The sequence below is a fragment of the Bubalus bubalis genome, chromosome 4 (genome assembly GCF_019923935.1).
Source record: "Bubalus bubalis isolate 160015118507 breed Murrah chromosome 4, NDDB_SH_1, whole genome shotgun sequence".
Taxonomy (NCBI): domain Eukaryota; kingdom Metazoa; phylum Chordata; class Mammalia; order Artiodactyla; family Bovidae; genus Bubalus; species Bubalus bubalis.
In genome coordinates this window covers 20,886,515-20,903,432 of record NC_059160.1, presented here as the reverse complement: position 1 = coordinate 20,903,432, position 16,918 = coordinate 20,886,515, and the positions used below count along the sequence as shown (strand labels likewise).

Below are 16,918 nucleotides of genomic sequence, written 5' to 3'. Positions count from 1 at the left end.
TGTCTGACTCTTTTGTGACACCATGGACTGTAGCCTCCCAGGCTCCTCTGTCCAATGGATTTCCCAGGCAAGAATACTGGAGTGGGTTCCTTCCCCAGGGGATCTTCTCGACCCAGGGGCAAACCCACATCCTCCTGCATTAGCAGGCGAATTCTTTATCACTGAACCACCCGGGGAAGCCTATAGTACAAATACCACATGGCTGAAATGAAGAAGTCATTATTTTTGTGCGAGTGTCTGGATGATGGCAGTCACCTCCTACTATTTCAACATACTGGAACTATCATGACTATGACAATTCAGTTGAACACATGGTCTGTGATTTTAAAGAATACATCCGGTACTCTTGAAGAGACATTCAAGGCTGCTGTAGGATAGCTGACTGGCAGTTGAAAAAGTTTGCATAATCCTGATGGAGTCACCCAACTGCATAACAATTCTTGCACCTGTAGGAATACTACAATGACTAGTCAGAATTTTAATATGTGGTAACTAGCAATAGGGAGAAGGGAGGTAGAATGGCTCAGCACAAAACAATTAAATCCTATGGATTGTCATTGTTCTCAGCTGTTCCCTTTTGTCTAATTTACAAAATATTTATTCAATATTTTCAAAGAATTGAGTGTTAAGGGCATCTGTGCCAGACACTGTGCTAGATGCTGGATAAAAGAAACAGTGTTGGATTAGAGTCTAGAAAGCAAGGGACATTATAGACATGTTTGTATGCATAACGTGTGATGTGGAGATGGTGAAGGACAGGGAGGCCCAGTGTGCTGCAGTCCTTGGGGTCACAAACAGTCGCATCCGACTTGGCAACTGAACAAGAATGTGTATTTGTGAATTACAAACCATGGTAAGTGCTGTGAAGAAAAAGTACAGGGTAAATGGAAGGGAGTAAAAAGTGGGGACCTTGCTGAAAAAAGTGGCATTTAAAATGAGACCTTAGGAATGGGGTGAGTAAGCCTGACAGTGAAGAGAAGAGCTTTCCAGGAGAAGGATTATTTACGTGAAAACACTGAGGCAAGAAAAAGAGCAGTTTGAGGAACTGCAGGGAGGCACAGTGAGGCAGGAGGAGAGTGGTGCCGATGAAACGGAGCGGTGCTCTTTCACACTGTATTTTTTTTCCCCAAGGGAAATAATGAATTCGCCTTTAGCAACAATATTCAAAGTAGTACTTGATACTCATCCATCACGGGTAATTTAGAAATAATAAAAATCAACTCTATCAACATTCTGGGAATAAGTTAGATGATCCAGGAGAGAATACTTCACAAAATACCCACCATGTACAAAAATAGACTCAATGGAAAAGTATAGTTTTAAAAATATGTAAGAGGAACAAAATATTAATTCTGCAAATAGTTGTTCATTTTATACCACATACAAAGCTCAAAGTTAGTCTCCATGGAGAAAATAAAGATGAACCTGAATGACTCAAGTCCTCAAGTCACCTATTTAGTAGTAAACTGGTGCCTCCATTTTTTTTATTACATATCTTTATTAGGAACAATATTTTGAACACTTGATCCTAATAAAAGTATATTAATTTATATAGAGATGTAAAATATACACAGTATAAAATAAATGCAATATAAATTTAAAGGGGTAAAATAAAGGTGAAATAAATTTATTTTTAAAATATTTTGCTAAATTATTTCACATTGTATGTTAATGTTTGTTTTGGTAGAAGACAAAGAAACAGACGATTGCTACTTTCAACTTGATTTGTTTTTCTACATATAGATCTGGAAAACTGGACATAGTAATTGTTTATTCAAAGAAAACTGGATTTTCCCCTCAATTGGCCAGGCTTTTTCCAAAAGGACAGTTATATTTCTGGCATATTTCACTTATCATTCAAATCAGGTATTTCCAAGGTAATGAATAGAAAAGAGAATTATAATGTCTACCATTTAATCAAGTTGAATCCGTGTTAGGATTTGTTTTATTGTTTTGATTTCCTCATCTCCCAGTCTTTCTTTTCCAATTTATCCTTTATGGTTAAAAAACAATTCTAACATAGCTAGGAACTGAGCGAATGCCGACCTGGAAATCATGTCCCATTGAAACCTGACAATGTAACTTAACTTAGAGTAATCTGAACCAGAGTTCTCAAATCATGTTCGTGCACAACACTTTAGGTATTTTGTGCCTGAAGAATCCCATGGACAGAGGAGCCTGGAGTCCACGGAGGTCGCAAAGAGTTGGACACGACTGAGCACTTAGATTAAATTTGAATAATATTTTTCACCATTTTAAATAAAAAGTAAATTCAGTTCAGTTCAGTTCAGTCGCTCAGTTGTGTCCTACTCTTTGCAACCCTATGGACTGCAGCACACCAGGTCTCCCTGTCCATCACCAACTCCCGCAGTCTACTCAAACTCATGTCCATTGAGTTAGTGATGCCATCCAACCATCTCATCCTCTGTGGTCCCCTTCTCCTCCTGCCTTCAATCTTTCCCAGCATCAGGGTGTTTTCAAATGAGTCAGTTCTTTGCATCAGGTAGCCAAAGTATTGGAGTTTCAGCTTCAACATCAGTCCTTCCAAATTATTCAGGACTGATTTCCTTTAGGATTGACTGCTCGGTAAATGGAAAAAGTAAATAGAATCTTCTAAATCTTAACCTTAACCAGCCAAATCATTGGAAAAGACCCGATGCTGGGAAAGATTGAAGGCAGAAGGAGAAGAGGGCAACAGAAGACGAGATGGCTAAATGGCATCACCGATGCAATGGACATGAACTTGGCAAACACCAGAAATGGTGAGGGACAGGGAAACCTGGCATGAGTCCATGGGGACTCGAAGAGTCAGACATGATGGGGCAACTGAACAACAGCTGTTACTAAATTTTTGCTCTACCATGACTCATATAAAAAATAAATATGTGTTAAATACAACAGAAGACTGAGAAAATAAGCCATTATGCTTAATTTAGCAGACTGGCTTTACTTGTTTTGGATATAAGAGTCAGTGGTTATGCTATGTGTTAGAAGCATGTAATACTGTCATATGCATGAAAAATCATTAGTTTGAATAATGGAATTGAGTATATCACCATGTCTTAATAATCAGCAATACCTTCAAGTGCTCACTATATATGAACATGTTTGAAAAACAATGGTGCGGAAGTTGTGGTGTTTCTGCACGATGATGGTTCTCTTATTTTAAAAAAGTAGCACCACTGAGTGCTCTAAAAGACATATATGGTTGAAAGAGAGAAGTTACTTCAGAAGAGAAGAGAGGTGGTGGATGGAATAAAGGCTGAAATAGACTGTAGTCATTCTTACATTTAAAAACATTTCAATCACCTTAGAATACTGTTTTAGACCATATAATATTCTGGATTTACTACTTTGATCCTTTTAATGGGATGAGTTAGCCTTAAAAGTTTTTTTTTTTTTTAATAAATGCAAAACCAAACTATTCAAAAGCTACTCATAAGGGAATGAGGACAAAAAACTACCCTTTCCAGTATTTATCACAGGAAAGTCAGAACATATTTCTGGAGATTGTAAGTAGGAATGATTTGATAATTTTAAATAGTGGGGCAAAAGGCAAAAAAGGTATGAGGACAGAGAAGACCCAAGAGATCAAAGGAAGAGAGAATTTTAGACACTGGAAAAAGTGGAACATTTTAAAAGACTAAATTAACACTTATAAGAAATAATCATCTCTGACCATAGCCCTCTGACTTGTCACCATGAAGCTGAAAATAAAAAACTTAAAAACTCTAGTGGGAAATCATTATTTTATAAATGTATATTGTGTATTTGATTAAATCATTAAGCCTTAATTTCAGCTGGAGTTGGAAAATAAAATGTTTATTTCTTAATTACTTCACATAGGTTTTTGAAGCTGATCACAGATAGATTGCATTAGCAAAGGAGGAAACAGTTCTTTATTTGACTTAATTTCAGGAGCCCAAACATTTATTTTCATAAACTGTGCTATTACTAGTAAGTATGCTCTAGTTTGAAGCCTACAGCCACTGAAATTTAAATGTCTGTGTTCCAAAAATATTTTCACTATTTCCAGCCCATGCAGAAGCCTATGAACTGGCTCTTATTTATTGTCCCAGGTAGCCACTAGACATGTCTGGCTATTTAATATTAAGTTCACACAACTAAAAAGATCTAAAAATAAAAAATTCAGTTCCTCAGTCTCACTAGCCACATTTCAAGTGCTCAATAGACATTCAGAACATTTTTACCCTGAAGTATAACATCCAAGACCACAATACACAAATGCTTTATCACGTTCCAATTTTTATCATGATACAAGAGATACACAATTCGACTTTTTTTGTGGTGGTTGTTGTGGCTAATTATAAGAAGGATTTAATTAAGTATATTTTCACACTTCATCTTAATAACAGATAGAGTTAGAGAGGATTAGTCTTGAGCTCAGATTTCTGTTTAGGAGATAAAATCAGTCAAGGGTTACAAATAAAAATCTTAACACCGTGCATTCCATATGCTCTGTTTACACAGTCACAGATCTGGCGTCTGTAGCTGTCTCTAGGTAACCATGAACTTTGGCACAAGTGCCAACAACTGGAAGGAAAAGCATTAGGGAATCCAAAGATTGCATGGGGCTTCCTACACAAAGCAGACCAAATGGATTACTGCCTATATTTCCAGAGATACTATAGAATATTGTGGTCAAGTTTCTGTAGATCATTTTTGTGATAAACACAGCGACTGACTCATCCCAGTTTGCCTGGGAAGTTCCACGTTTTAAGACTGAAAGTCCCACATCCCAGGAAACGCCTTGGTCTGGACAAAACTGGAGGTCAGTCACCCAAGAGGTGAGGGATGGTGCTATGTTTCTTGTATATTTTCTATAATAGAAGCCTATATTGGAATCAAATAATTTTTCTATATTAACATTTATATAGTGGTTAATATGGGTTTCCATATTGACAGTTATACAATTGCTAATACTTCACAAAACCTGCTCAGTCTGTTTTTCTGGTTATTCCACTTCCATGAACTTTGTGTTCTAATGATACGGAATGTCTTGGCTTTCCCAAGTCATGCATTTTAACACTGCTGTGCCTTTGCTCAGGCTGTTTGCTTTTCCATCCCTCCAAACATATAATGAATTTATCCAACAAGGTCCAATTCAAATAGCATCTTGTCACAAATCTTCCCTGATATTTCCCCTTTCTTCCACTTCCCCTCTTCCCCAATAAAGTGACTTGAGTCCTCTGCAATATTACTAGCATTAAACAAACAAACAATTTTCTTACAGCATTTGCTTTCATGGACTAATACGTATCTACATGTTCATTTTCTAGACCACAAGCACAAAGGACTTTTTATTACCAGTGCCCAACCATTTCTGGCACATAGGAAATGCCCATTATAACTCATCATATGCTGTTTCATAAATTTTAAATCTTATTTCACATAATCTCATCTGGTCCTTTCAACAATTCTTTGAGCTTGACAAAGTTGATTGTAGTCTATTCATTTGGTTGACCAATAAAACGGCTTAAAGATAGGGTCTTAGACAAAGTTAGGTAGAGATAAGTAATGGGCATAAATCCCAGTCTTCTGACTGCCACTCTCTTTATCAAGTCCCACTGAAGGTTAAAGGGTATCCAACAAGCAGGATTATTCTGTGTGTCCATAAAAGAAAGGTAAACAATATATCCGAAGAGAGGGGAAAAAACAGGCTTTGCGTAAAGCTCAGCTTGTCTTTCCCTATCCTTCAAAACCCACCCCAGATGAGCGCTATTTCCCCAGTATAACTCTATAGCGTAAGAAATCTGGGCTAAACCACTTGATCTGTGATCAAATTGCCGAAACTCCAGTAACCGAACAAGTTTTATTATTGATAAAAAATTTTTTCGTATCATGACTGTCAAGAGATTTTGCCTCAGTGTGCTCTTCAAATTTTGAGACCGCCTGTCTTGATGGATTCTTTCTACTTTGTCTCGTCTGGCTTCTAGATGCCAGAAAACGAGCCATCATTGAAAACGAGCCATCATTGTCCAAAGGGGAGAGGCCTGTGTTAGAAGTCTAGCAAGAGAGATGGCTGTGCTGCAGATCTGCATTCTAATTCTGGGCTTTTATCTTGACTCATCCCACTAACCTGGGGAATAAGGCCACACCCACCTCACGGGATGCCGTGAGACCCAAAAGTCAGAGCGACTTTTGATTTAGAACTTAGAGCAACTCCGAACTTAGTTCGGAGACCATAGCAAGTGTTTTCATATTTTATCACTTGTGCTTTCCCAATATAATATGATCTAACTAATTTTGAAAATAATATGACCTTAGTAAAGCAAAGTTCAGGTCGTTGCAACGCTGCCCCACCGCACCCGGTTCCCACCCGCTTTTCTCTCGGGCCGAGGGAGGCTGAAGCGGCGCGCCCGCGGTGACGTGTAATCATTCTTGGGCGACTGACGTCACTGCCAGGCGCCGGGAGTCGCGTCGGCCGGTCCTTCGGCGGGCTTTTCGGGGACAAAGATGTCTATGGCCAGCGATTTTTACCTGCGCTACTACGTAGGGCATAAGGGCAAGTTTGGACACGAGTTTCTGGAGTTTGAGTTTCGGCCGGACGGTGAGCGGAGGAGCGGCGACTGCCGCAACTGGGAGTGATGCTGAGCAGGGGAGAAGAGAGGCGGAGAGGCCGCGAAGGAGGCAGGGTGGGTGGGTGAGCTTGCTCAGGCTCGCGAGTGTACGGTTGGGTCCAGGAGCTTAAAAATGTAGGAAGCGTGGATTGGTTTGGGGGAATAAAAGAGAATTAATCGGTGTCAATTATTTCAGAAAAGCCTATGCTGCCTTTGATCCTAAAGTTCAAACTATAGTAATCAGAATTCTAGAATCAGTTCACCGGAAGGGACCCTAAAGGCCTTCTAGTTAATCAACCTAATACTTGGACGTTTTTTGAAAACATCCCCACCACGCGGTGGACCCATGGACGCTTAAAATCTTCCTGTAAATAGTAATTTTCAGACGGCCCATTCATCCTGAATGAATTTACTCATTCAGGCACTGTATGGAAGGCAACAAGTCGAGAAAAGCAAATGAGTCCTGCTCTGAAGGCGGGAAGCCCAACGTGTAGAAAAACGAGTGTAATGATGTCTTTAGGGTGCTTAAATACAGTTGTTCGCTATTGGATGCATTAAGACTATAAAAAGGGGGCGTGGTTAGTTCTGCATGAAAGAGTCGGAAATCTTTCGAGAAGGCGACAGCGACAATTGAGATGAGTATTGGAATGAGAGGACGTATTTTCTTGGTCTCTGGGAAAAAAGGAGTCAGACTCCTGAGCGCCCTATGAGCGGGCAAGGGGCGGGGAGGGGAGGTGAAACTGCCAGTTCCCCAAGAAATATGCAGCAAATTCTAAATTTTTAAAACTAATTCTTTTTAGATAGTTGTACTGTATATTGAACTGTTATTGTAACAACAGTAGTCCAACTGCATAGACTGAATGCATATTATGTGCTGGGCCACACGTAAAAACAAAAATTGAGGGTACAGTAGTGCATAGGACATTTTCATTCCCCTCAAGGAGTTATATCTTGGTGGATAACAAACATAAAACTAAGTGTAAAGCGGTATGCATATTAGGTGCTGTGTTCATGCTTTGGACAAAGTTCTGGGAGAGCATGCAAGAAAAATTAGGGGAGGATCACATACTAGGAAAAGGGAAGAATGTCAGACATGTCAGGTAGAAGTCAGGGTAACTACATTCTGCAATTATTTAGGGACCTTAATCATCCCTAATCTTCCTGGTTCCCCTCAGGTAATTTCTAAATTTAGCTCAGGAGCCAAATTTACTTGAATTCTCTTTAACTTTTCTTTCTTCCGACTTCCTTGGTGGCTCAGATGGTAAAGCATCTGCCTACAATGTGGGAGACCTGGGTTCAATTCCTGGGTTTATACTGTCTTCAGGGTCTTGGCTCGTGAACAGCTTTTAGCTGGTCCGTGTCAATTTTAGCCAGTCACATGGATTAAGCAGTCTTTTCTTAATCTTCAGTTCAGTTCAGTCTCTCCAACTCTTGGTGACCCCATGGACTGCAGCAGATCAGGCTTCCCTGTCCATCACCAACTCCTGGAAGCTAAGTTCAAACTCATGTCCATCAAGACAGTGATGCCATCCAACTATCTCATCCTCTGTTGTCCCCTTCTCCTGCCTTCAGTCTGTCCCAGCATCAGGGTCTCTTCCAATGAATATTCAGGACTGATTTCCTTTAGGATGGACTGGATGGATCTCCTTGCAGTCCAAGGTACTCTCAAGAGTCTTCTCCCAACACCACAATTCAAAAGCATCAGTTCTTCCACACTCAACTTACTTTATAGTGCAACTCTCACATCCATACATGACTACTGGAAAAACCATAGCTTTGACTAGAGGAACCTTTCAGCAAAGTAATGTCTCTGGTTTTTAATGTCGTTGGTGCTGTCTAGGTTGGTCATGACTTTTCTTCCAAGGAGTAAGCGTCTTTTAATTTCATGGCTGCAGTCACCATCTGCAGTGATTTTGGAGCCCAAGAAAATAAAGTCTTACACTGTTTCCCCATCTATTTTCCATGAAGTGATGGGACCAGGTGCCATGATCTTAGTTTTCGAATGTTGAATTTTAAGCCAACTTTGTCACTCTCCTCTTATACTTTCATCAAAAGGCTCTTTAGTTCTTTGCTTTTCTGCCCTAAGGGTGGCATCATCTGCATATCTAAGGTTATTGATTTTTCTTCCAGCAACCTTGATTCCAGTTTGTGCTTTATCTAGCCTGGCATTTTGCATGATATACTCTACAAAGAAGTTAAATAAGCAGGGTGATGATATACAGCCTTGATATACTCCTTTCCCAATTTGGAACCAATCTGTTGTTCCATGTCTGGTTCTAACTATTGCTTCTTGACCTGCATATAGATTTCTCAGAAGGCAGGTAAGGTGGTCTGGTATTCCCATCTTTTGAGGAATTTTCCACAGTTTGTTGTGATCCACACCATCAAAGGCTTTGGCATAGTCAATAAAGCAGAAGTAGATGTTCACGTACTGTTGAAGCCTAGCTTAGACAATTTTGAGCATTACTTTGCTAGCGTGTGAGATGAGTGCAATTGTGCAGTAGTTTGAACATTCTTTGGCATTGCCTTTCTTCAGGATTGGAATGAAAGCTGACCTTTTCCAGTCCTGTGGACTCCAGTCCACTGCTGAGTTTTCCAAATTTCCTGGCATATTGAGTGCAGCACTTTCACAGCATCATCTTTTAGGATTTGAAGTAGCTCAGCCGGAATTCTATCACCTCCACTAGCTTTGTTCATAGTGATGCTTCCTAAGGCCCACTTGACTTTGCATTCCAGGATGTCTGGCTCTAGGTGAGTGATCACACCATTGTGGTTATCTGGGTCATGAAGAACTTTTTTTATATAGTTCTGTGTATTCTTGCCACCTCTTCTTAATATCTTCTGCTTCTGTTAGGTCCATACCATTTCTGTCCTCTTTTGTGCCCATCTTTGCATGAAATGTTCCCTTAGTATCTCTAATTTTCTTGAAGAGATCTCTAGTGTTTCCCATTCTATTATTTTCCTCTATTTCCTTGCATTGATCACTGAAGAAGGCTTTCTTATCTCTTCTTGTTATGGAAGAAGTCTGCATTCAAATGGTTATATCTTTCCTTTTCTCCTCTGCCTTTAGCGTCTCTTCTTTTCTCAGCTATTTGTAAGGCCTCCTCAGACAGTCATTTTGCCTTTTTGCATTTCTTTTTCTTGGGGATGATCTTGATCACTGCCTCCTGTACAGTGTCACAAACCTCTGTCCATAGTTCCTCAGGCACTCTGTCTATCAGATCTAATCCCTTGAATCTATTTCTCACTTCCACTGTATAATCGTAAGGGATTCGATTTAGGTCATACCTGAATGGTCTAGTAGTTTTCCCTACTTTCTTCAATTTAAGTCAGCTCCCAGTCTTGTTTTTGCTGACTGTATAGAGCTTCTCTTCTTTGACTGCAAAGAATATAATCAATCCGATTTCTGTGTTGACCATCTGGTGATGTCCATGTGTAGAGTCTTCTCTTGTGTTGTTGGAAGAGGGTGTTTGCCTCTTCCAGTGTGTTCTTTTGGCAGAACTCTGTTAGCCTTTGCCCTGCTTTGTTTTGTACTCCAAGGCCAAACTTGCCTGTTACTCCAGGTGTCTCTTGACTTCCTACTTTTGCATTCTAGTCCCTTATGATGAAAGGGACATCTTTTTTGGGTGTTAGTTCTAGTAGAAGGCCTTGTAGGTCTTCATAGAACCATTCAACTTCAGGTTCTTCAGCGTTAGTGGTTGGGGCATAGACTTGGATTGCTGTGATAATGAATGGTTTGCCTGGAAACAAACAGAAATCATTCTGTCATTTTTGAGATTGCACCCAAGTACTGCATTTTGGACTGTTTTGTTGACTATGAGGGCTACTCCATTTCTTCTGAGCAATTCTTGCCTCCAATAGTACATACACTGGTCATTTGAGTTAAATTCACCCATTCCAGTCCATCTTAGTTCACTGATTTCTAAAATGTCAGTGTTCACTCTTGCCATCTCCTGTTTGACCACTTTGAATTTACTGTGATTCGTGGACCTAACATTCCAGGTTCCTATGCAATGTTGTTCTTTACAGCATTGGACTTTACTTCCATCACCAGTCACATCTATAACTGGATGTTGTTTTCACTTTGGCTTTGTCCCTTCATTCTTTTTGGAGTTATTTCTCCACTCTTCTCCAGTAGCATATTGGGCACCTACCGACCTGGGGAGTTCATCTTTCGTGTGTCATATCTTTTTGCCTTTTCATACTGTTCATGGAGTACTCAAGACAAGAATACTGAAGTGGTTTGCCATTCATTCCCTTCCCCAGTGGACCACGTTTTGTCAGAACTGTCCAGCATGACCTGTCTGTCTTGGGTGGCCCTACAGGTCATGGTTCATAGTTTCATTGAGTTAGACAAGGCTGTGTTCCATGTGATCAGTTTAATTAGTTTTCTGTGATTATGGTTTTCATTCTATCTGCCCTCTGATGGATAAGGATAAGAGGCTTCTTAATCTTCGATTGAGTATTTTCAGGGAAGTTTCATTTCAGAACAGTAGTTCTCATCTGCCACCACTGTTTCACAACCTTTCTATCAGTAATAATGAGACCCAAAGACAGCAGTTCCTTAGAGATTCACCTTATTAAGATAACCTATCATTTTAGAGGATCTGGATCACGTAACAGCTGTACCTAGGCAACTGACCAGCCATGAGGAGAAGCGTACATCAGGGAGTATATCAACATTCAATGTAAATCAGAAAACAAACTAGCCAGTCTTTATTTGGAAGCAGCATGTAGTTTATATTGCTTCTTAATTACAGTTCTGAAATAGTAGCATTACCATAATACATTGAATTGAAGGAAAATAAATGAAAACGTTTTGGAGTTGTGAGGAAGGCGTGTATATTGGTACAAAGTAGATTTAAGTCTGAATCTTGTGTGACTCTGAGCAAGTTACTTAACTCTCTGTTTTTCTTAACTGTGAATAGGTGAGAGAATGAAACCTACTTTTTAGGGTTGTTTTACAGATTAGATTAAGTGCTGTGGGTAACTCAGCACCAATAAGACATAAATAAGACAATCACACAATAAAGTAAGGTAAACTTTAAAAGAAACATTAGTTCTTTTTTCAGATTCCCTGTTTAAATCATGATGTTGCTTAAGAAAATGGGTTTTGAAAATGACCATCCTATTATATGAAATTATATTGAAGGCATAGAGTATAAACAGTTGATTGGCTTCAACTTCAGCCAGCTTAACAGCAAATGCGTATCCAATATTGATCTTATGCCAGGAGGGAGGAAATATTAATAAAAGTAGTATAATATAGTTTTTACTTTCAAAATTGCTTATGATGTCATTTCTTTCTTTATTATTATTTTTTTTTAGCAGTTTTTGCTGTTAACAGATTGAATTTTTTTGTACTTCCTACAGGAAAGCTTAGATATGCCAACAACAGCAATTATAAAAATGATGTCATGATCAGAAAGGAGGTACGTTCTTTTCAGATGTCTAATTTTTTTGCGTTAAGCCTGTTTTCCTCATGTCTGTGTTTTTACTTACCTATTTAAAGTACAGGTAAGGCTATAGAGAAGAGGCTGATTTATAGATTGAAAAAGGATCCTTTGTAGCATCTATAACAGCAGAAGAATCAATCTGAATATATTAAGTTGTAGTCCCACATTTGAGCATATCAGTTAATTCATTTTATAATTAATTTGGTCTTTTTACTCTTCTCATTATTTAAAATTAATTGACAATCATGTTTTAAACACAGGATGCATTTTAGATGAAAGTCTCAAAAGTTAGGTATAAGAAGGAGTTCACCGCACTGTGATGTGTATTTGCATTTGTCACTGTTCACCTCATAGATTTTGTGTTAACCACTCAGAGATATTTGATACAAGGTTTTAAGGAGGGAATAATGATACGAAGAGGGAAAAATATGTTTTAAAGGAAAGGGCAAGAGAGTGAAGAAAAAGCAATAAGAAGGATGAATGATTCTCTCCTTTTAGAATCAGAATTAAATTTTTCTCTAATATTCTATTTGAATACTCAGGGTTTGTAACTACGTTTTATTATTTCTAGGTTGTGTCAAGACGTAGACCCTGACATTTTTGTTACTTGCTTTCAGGCTTACGTACACAAGAGTGTAATGGAAGAGCTGAAGAGAATTATTGATGACAGTGAAATTACAAAAGAAGACGATGCTCTGTGGCCTCCCCCTGACAGGGTTGGCCGGCAGGTTTGTATTTAATAATTCTTTAAACGTATAAATTGTAAGCATTATTAATAGGATTGTTGTGTTTCTCCTTATTTATCTAGAATAGATCCTCATTGAATCTTGGATTTTTTTCATCTAGTAGGCACCTGGTAAATGGTTTATAATTGTATTTCACTTTGCATCAATTTGTGAGCTACCTCCTAGTAATAAAGGAGTCAGTTTAGACATCTTTCTGAACAGTCTTCTCTGCAGCCACCGCAGCTAACCTTAGGGTGTTTTCACAGTATTCAGATTAATTTCCATTATAGATTAAGTACTTTTATTAGGACTAATGAGTTCTTGCCTGCATGTGTGCTCAGCCCTGTCTGATTCTTTTCGATCCCATGAACTGTAATCCACCAGACTCCTCTGTCCGTGCGATTTTCCAGGCAAGAATACTGGAGTGGGTTGCCATTTCCTCCTCCAGGGAATCTTCCCGACCCAGGGATCAAAGCCAAAGCCGTGTCTCTTGCATCTCCTGCACTGGCAGGCAGATTGTTTACCACTGGCACCACCTGGGAAGCCCAATGAATTCTTAATAAATAATAAAATTAGGTAGGAAAAAAACACAAATGTTTGTTAAATTTGAGAATTAGGATTCTCACTATGAAAGATTCACTTTCTCCAGAAATACAACTTTGAAAATTCTTATTTGCTTCTTTACCCTCCAGAGAGAGATTTGATTGGTTTCTTTGTTCAAACTGACCATTGCCTTTGCCTGTCATATTCCCTTCAGAAAAATTGGTATTTCTCAAAGGGCTACTGAAGAGCTCTGAAGGCCTGATTTCACTCTGTAGAAAGACAGTTTGATTTCTGATTTGGGTCTTTTCAACTGCTGGAAGAATGAGATATGACTGCAGGAAGAAGAAACACTTAATTTCGCTTTTGTGTGTTCCTGAGGATTATACTCTATAACAACTTCTTTGACTAGAAGAAAATGTGGAGAATAGATGCTGATGCTCTGTAGCAGTAACTTAACACTTCTATTTAAAGAAACATTATTTAGGAAAGCAAAGGTAATAGTTAACAGTATTTATTGTATTTACTGTGAATACTTTTAAGAAGTAAATTTAAATCCCCATTTGTTTTAGACATATATATATATAGGCATTAAAAATCAGAAATAACAGCAGCAAACCTTTTATTATCTCTTAGACTCAAGGAGAGAGCAGTATTTTCATCTACCCACTTGATCATGTGTTCATGTGTTTTGTATAATGGGGAGGATTCCTTATGCCCTTTAAGTTGTCTGTTGGATTTTTAGGTCAAAGATTTTGATTGCTTGAGAGTCTTAATTATCCATTCTGTGTGTGTGTGGCATGCTGCTGCTGCTGCTAAGTCACTTCAGTCATGTGCAGACTCTGTGTGACCCCATAGAGGGCAGCCCACTAGGCTCCTTTGTCCCTGGGATTCTCTAGGCAAGAATACTGGAGTGGGTTGCCATTTCCTTCTCCAATGCATGAAAGTGAAAAGTGAAAGTGAAGTCGCTCAGTCGTTCCTGACTCTTAGCGACCCCATGGACTGCAGCCCACCAGGCTCCTCCGTCCATGGGATTTTCCAGGCAAGAGTACTGGAATGGGTTGCCATTGCCTTCTTCAGTGTGTGTGCCATAAAGGGGCATAATTATATCTATTCTGATCATATATAGAACTGGGAATGTCTTTAATGGCATCTGTTAATTTAAACTGAAAACTCAATACAGATAGCCTCTTAATTTTTCATTTTAGATTTGCATATAAAATGGAGAAAAATTTATACTTAATTTTGTATACTGGAAGCATAAATCTGTTTTATGCTGTTTTGTTTTACTAGTTCTTAATTGCAATTGTTTTGTGAAGTCAAAAGAGTATGAATCTTTCAGTTTTAGAATCCAAGAGTTAAATATTAGTACCATCACGTATTAGTGTTTGCAAATACAAACAGTTTTTTTTGTTTGTTTTTTTTTTCGTCTGCTTTTGAGTCTTGGGCTTCACATTTGTAAAATCAGGCAGTAAAGCTGACCTGAGAAAGACAGGCTTTATTAGCCCAGTTTTGGGGATTACAGAGAATATGTTTTTAAAGTCCCTATCAGCAGGCCGGATACACAGTAGGTGCTAAATAGTGCTATTATTAACATTATGCAGTTTATTTGTAGAGCCTGGTAGAAAGGATAAATGTATTTGTATTTATTATATTAAAAATAGGCTTAAACCCATATTATTAGTTTTTATTGACATCATAAGAAACATTTCTGTGTGACTCTGAAGTCTATCATTCATTCGATAGCATCTTCTTTATGAGATCTCTGGAAAGCAGTTCTTGATTCATCCTAATACTGGGGAACTCTGAGGAGTTGATGAGATTTTTACTTTACAGACATAGTTTATAGTTAACAAATTGTTTCTTTTTTATTTTTACCCCCTCCTCTATTATGGCTAGAAAACTTACAGCTAAAATCAGGATATCTTGGTTGTAAGAGGTGAATTTTTACATTAACTACATTTCTCTGTTTTATTTTTTTCAGGAGCTTGAAATTGTAATTGGAGATGAACACATTTCTTTTACCACATCAAAAATAGGTTCTCTTATTGATGTCAATCAGTCAAAGTGAGTATTAAAAGCATTAATAAAAGTTAAAGCATTTTGACTAAATTGACATGATTTATTAGAGAGGCTCATTTTAGAACCATAGCCAGTTTGATGAGATTACTGTAATTGTATCCTGTAGCAATTTATTATGTATATGTAATCCTCATTTTTATATTAGTGAAGACTTGTTATCAAAGAAGTTAACAGTGTATTTTACTGATTGCCAAAAAATCTTAGTCTGGATGCAGCCCCACAGAATTTAAAAGAAATACTTCTTGAATTTCTCAGCCTTATTAGTTCCAATGACATCATTTGCCTCCTTGGGTTTAATACTTGAAAGAAATGGAGAAAACCCAGATATAGCTTAAGTATGGCTGTAGCCATATGTGCCTTTTCCAAGCTCTGTGTGTGACAGATACCTCTTACTATTATCTGAAAAATCTCTCTGCCTCCTACTACTTCTTTCCACTCTTTCCCCTCAAAATGTTCTTCTAGTGTTATTTTCCTATCAGCGTAACTTGTAATAACTTACTTGTTTGCTTAACTGGTTACAGTGTAAAAGAGAGAAGGAATTTCAGAGAAAAGTTCAGAGAAAAGATAAAGATAGAAATTGTCCAGTATATCAGTTATATTAATAGTTATCAGAAAATCCTTTCTCCTCAGTTTCTTTAATTGTTTTGGTTTTTGGTCTCTGTTTTAAGAATTAATTTGTGTTATTATGTTGTTTCATTCTTGGAATAAAAAACTAACTTTTATCTTTTAAATTTTAGGGATCCTGAAGGCCTTCGAGTATTTTACTATTTGGTACAGGACCTGAAGTGTTTAGTGTTTAGTCTTATTGGATTACATTTCAAGATTAAACCAATCTAAACTATATGTTTTTTGAAACTGGGTTTATATTTAATTAAGGGGTGGGTGAGGGAGGATTTGTTCATTTATAATATTGGGGGTTGTATGAATGTGAAGCAAACTTTTTTGTATGCAAATTGAAAACAAGACAATATCTAAGCAGGCTTAATTGTTATCTTCACCTAGTCCAAGTGGGTTGAGCAGTCACCACACACATTAAACTGTAAATAAAAGCCACCTTTTGTTGAAATTTTGCTCCAATAACACATCACAGCCTGGATGGAGAGTGCTTTTGGTCCTTCAGGAGGCCAGATCTCTGATTCATTTTAAAAATGAAAATTGTTCTAGAAGGTGTATCCTATGACAGAGGGTCTTTTATGTAGAAACATGTAGCCAGATTCCCATCTGTTTAAAAGCAATTGTAGATCTCCCCTTGTTTCTGCCACACCTGACCGAATTTAATTTTTTGGTGCTCCTAGAAGTTGTTTATAGAAGCTTTTGGATTTTTTATGTTTGTCACAAACTCCTTAGGGGTTATTCACATTTAAATATTTTTGTATAAGCAGTGATTTCCTCAAGGTTACAAAGGTAAAGTCAGTATCCAAAGTTAGACACATCTTTTATTATGTGCCTATTCCCGTATTTCACAATACACATGTTTTGTATATCTGTGGGAAATAAATGAGTTCTCATCTCTACAAATTATTTAAAATTTGGA

General features: G+C 38.0%; 1 protein-coding gene across 2 annotated transcripts; it reads left to right on the top strand.

Annotated features, from left to right (window-relative positions):
* The first annotated feature begins 6,398 nt into the window (after positions 1-6,398).
* On the top strand, positions 6,399-16,918 carry LOC102416651 (mago homolog B, exon junction complex subunit). 2 transcript variants are annotated; one of them, XM_006076415.4, is made up of 5 exons: positions 6,399-6,571; positions 11,955-12,013; positions 12,655-12,765; positions 15,287-15,369; positions 16,122-16,918. In XM_006076415.4, the coding sequence occupies exons 1-5, from the start codon at positions 6,478-6,480 to the stop codon at positions 16,219-16,221; spliced, it is 447 nt and encodes a 148-aa protein (XP_006076477.1). In that variant the 5' UTR covers positions 6,399-6,477; the 3' UTR covers positions 16,222-16,918. The 2 variants fall into 2 exon arrangements, with proteins under 2 accessions (XP_006076477.1, XP_025139044.1); XM_025283259.3 differs by having other exon boundaries at positions 6,557-6,656.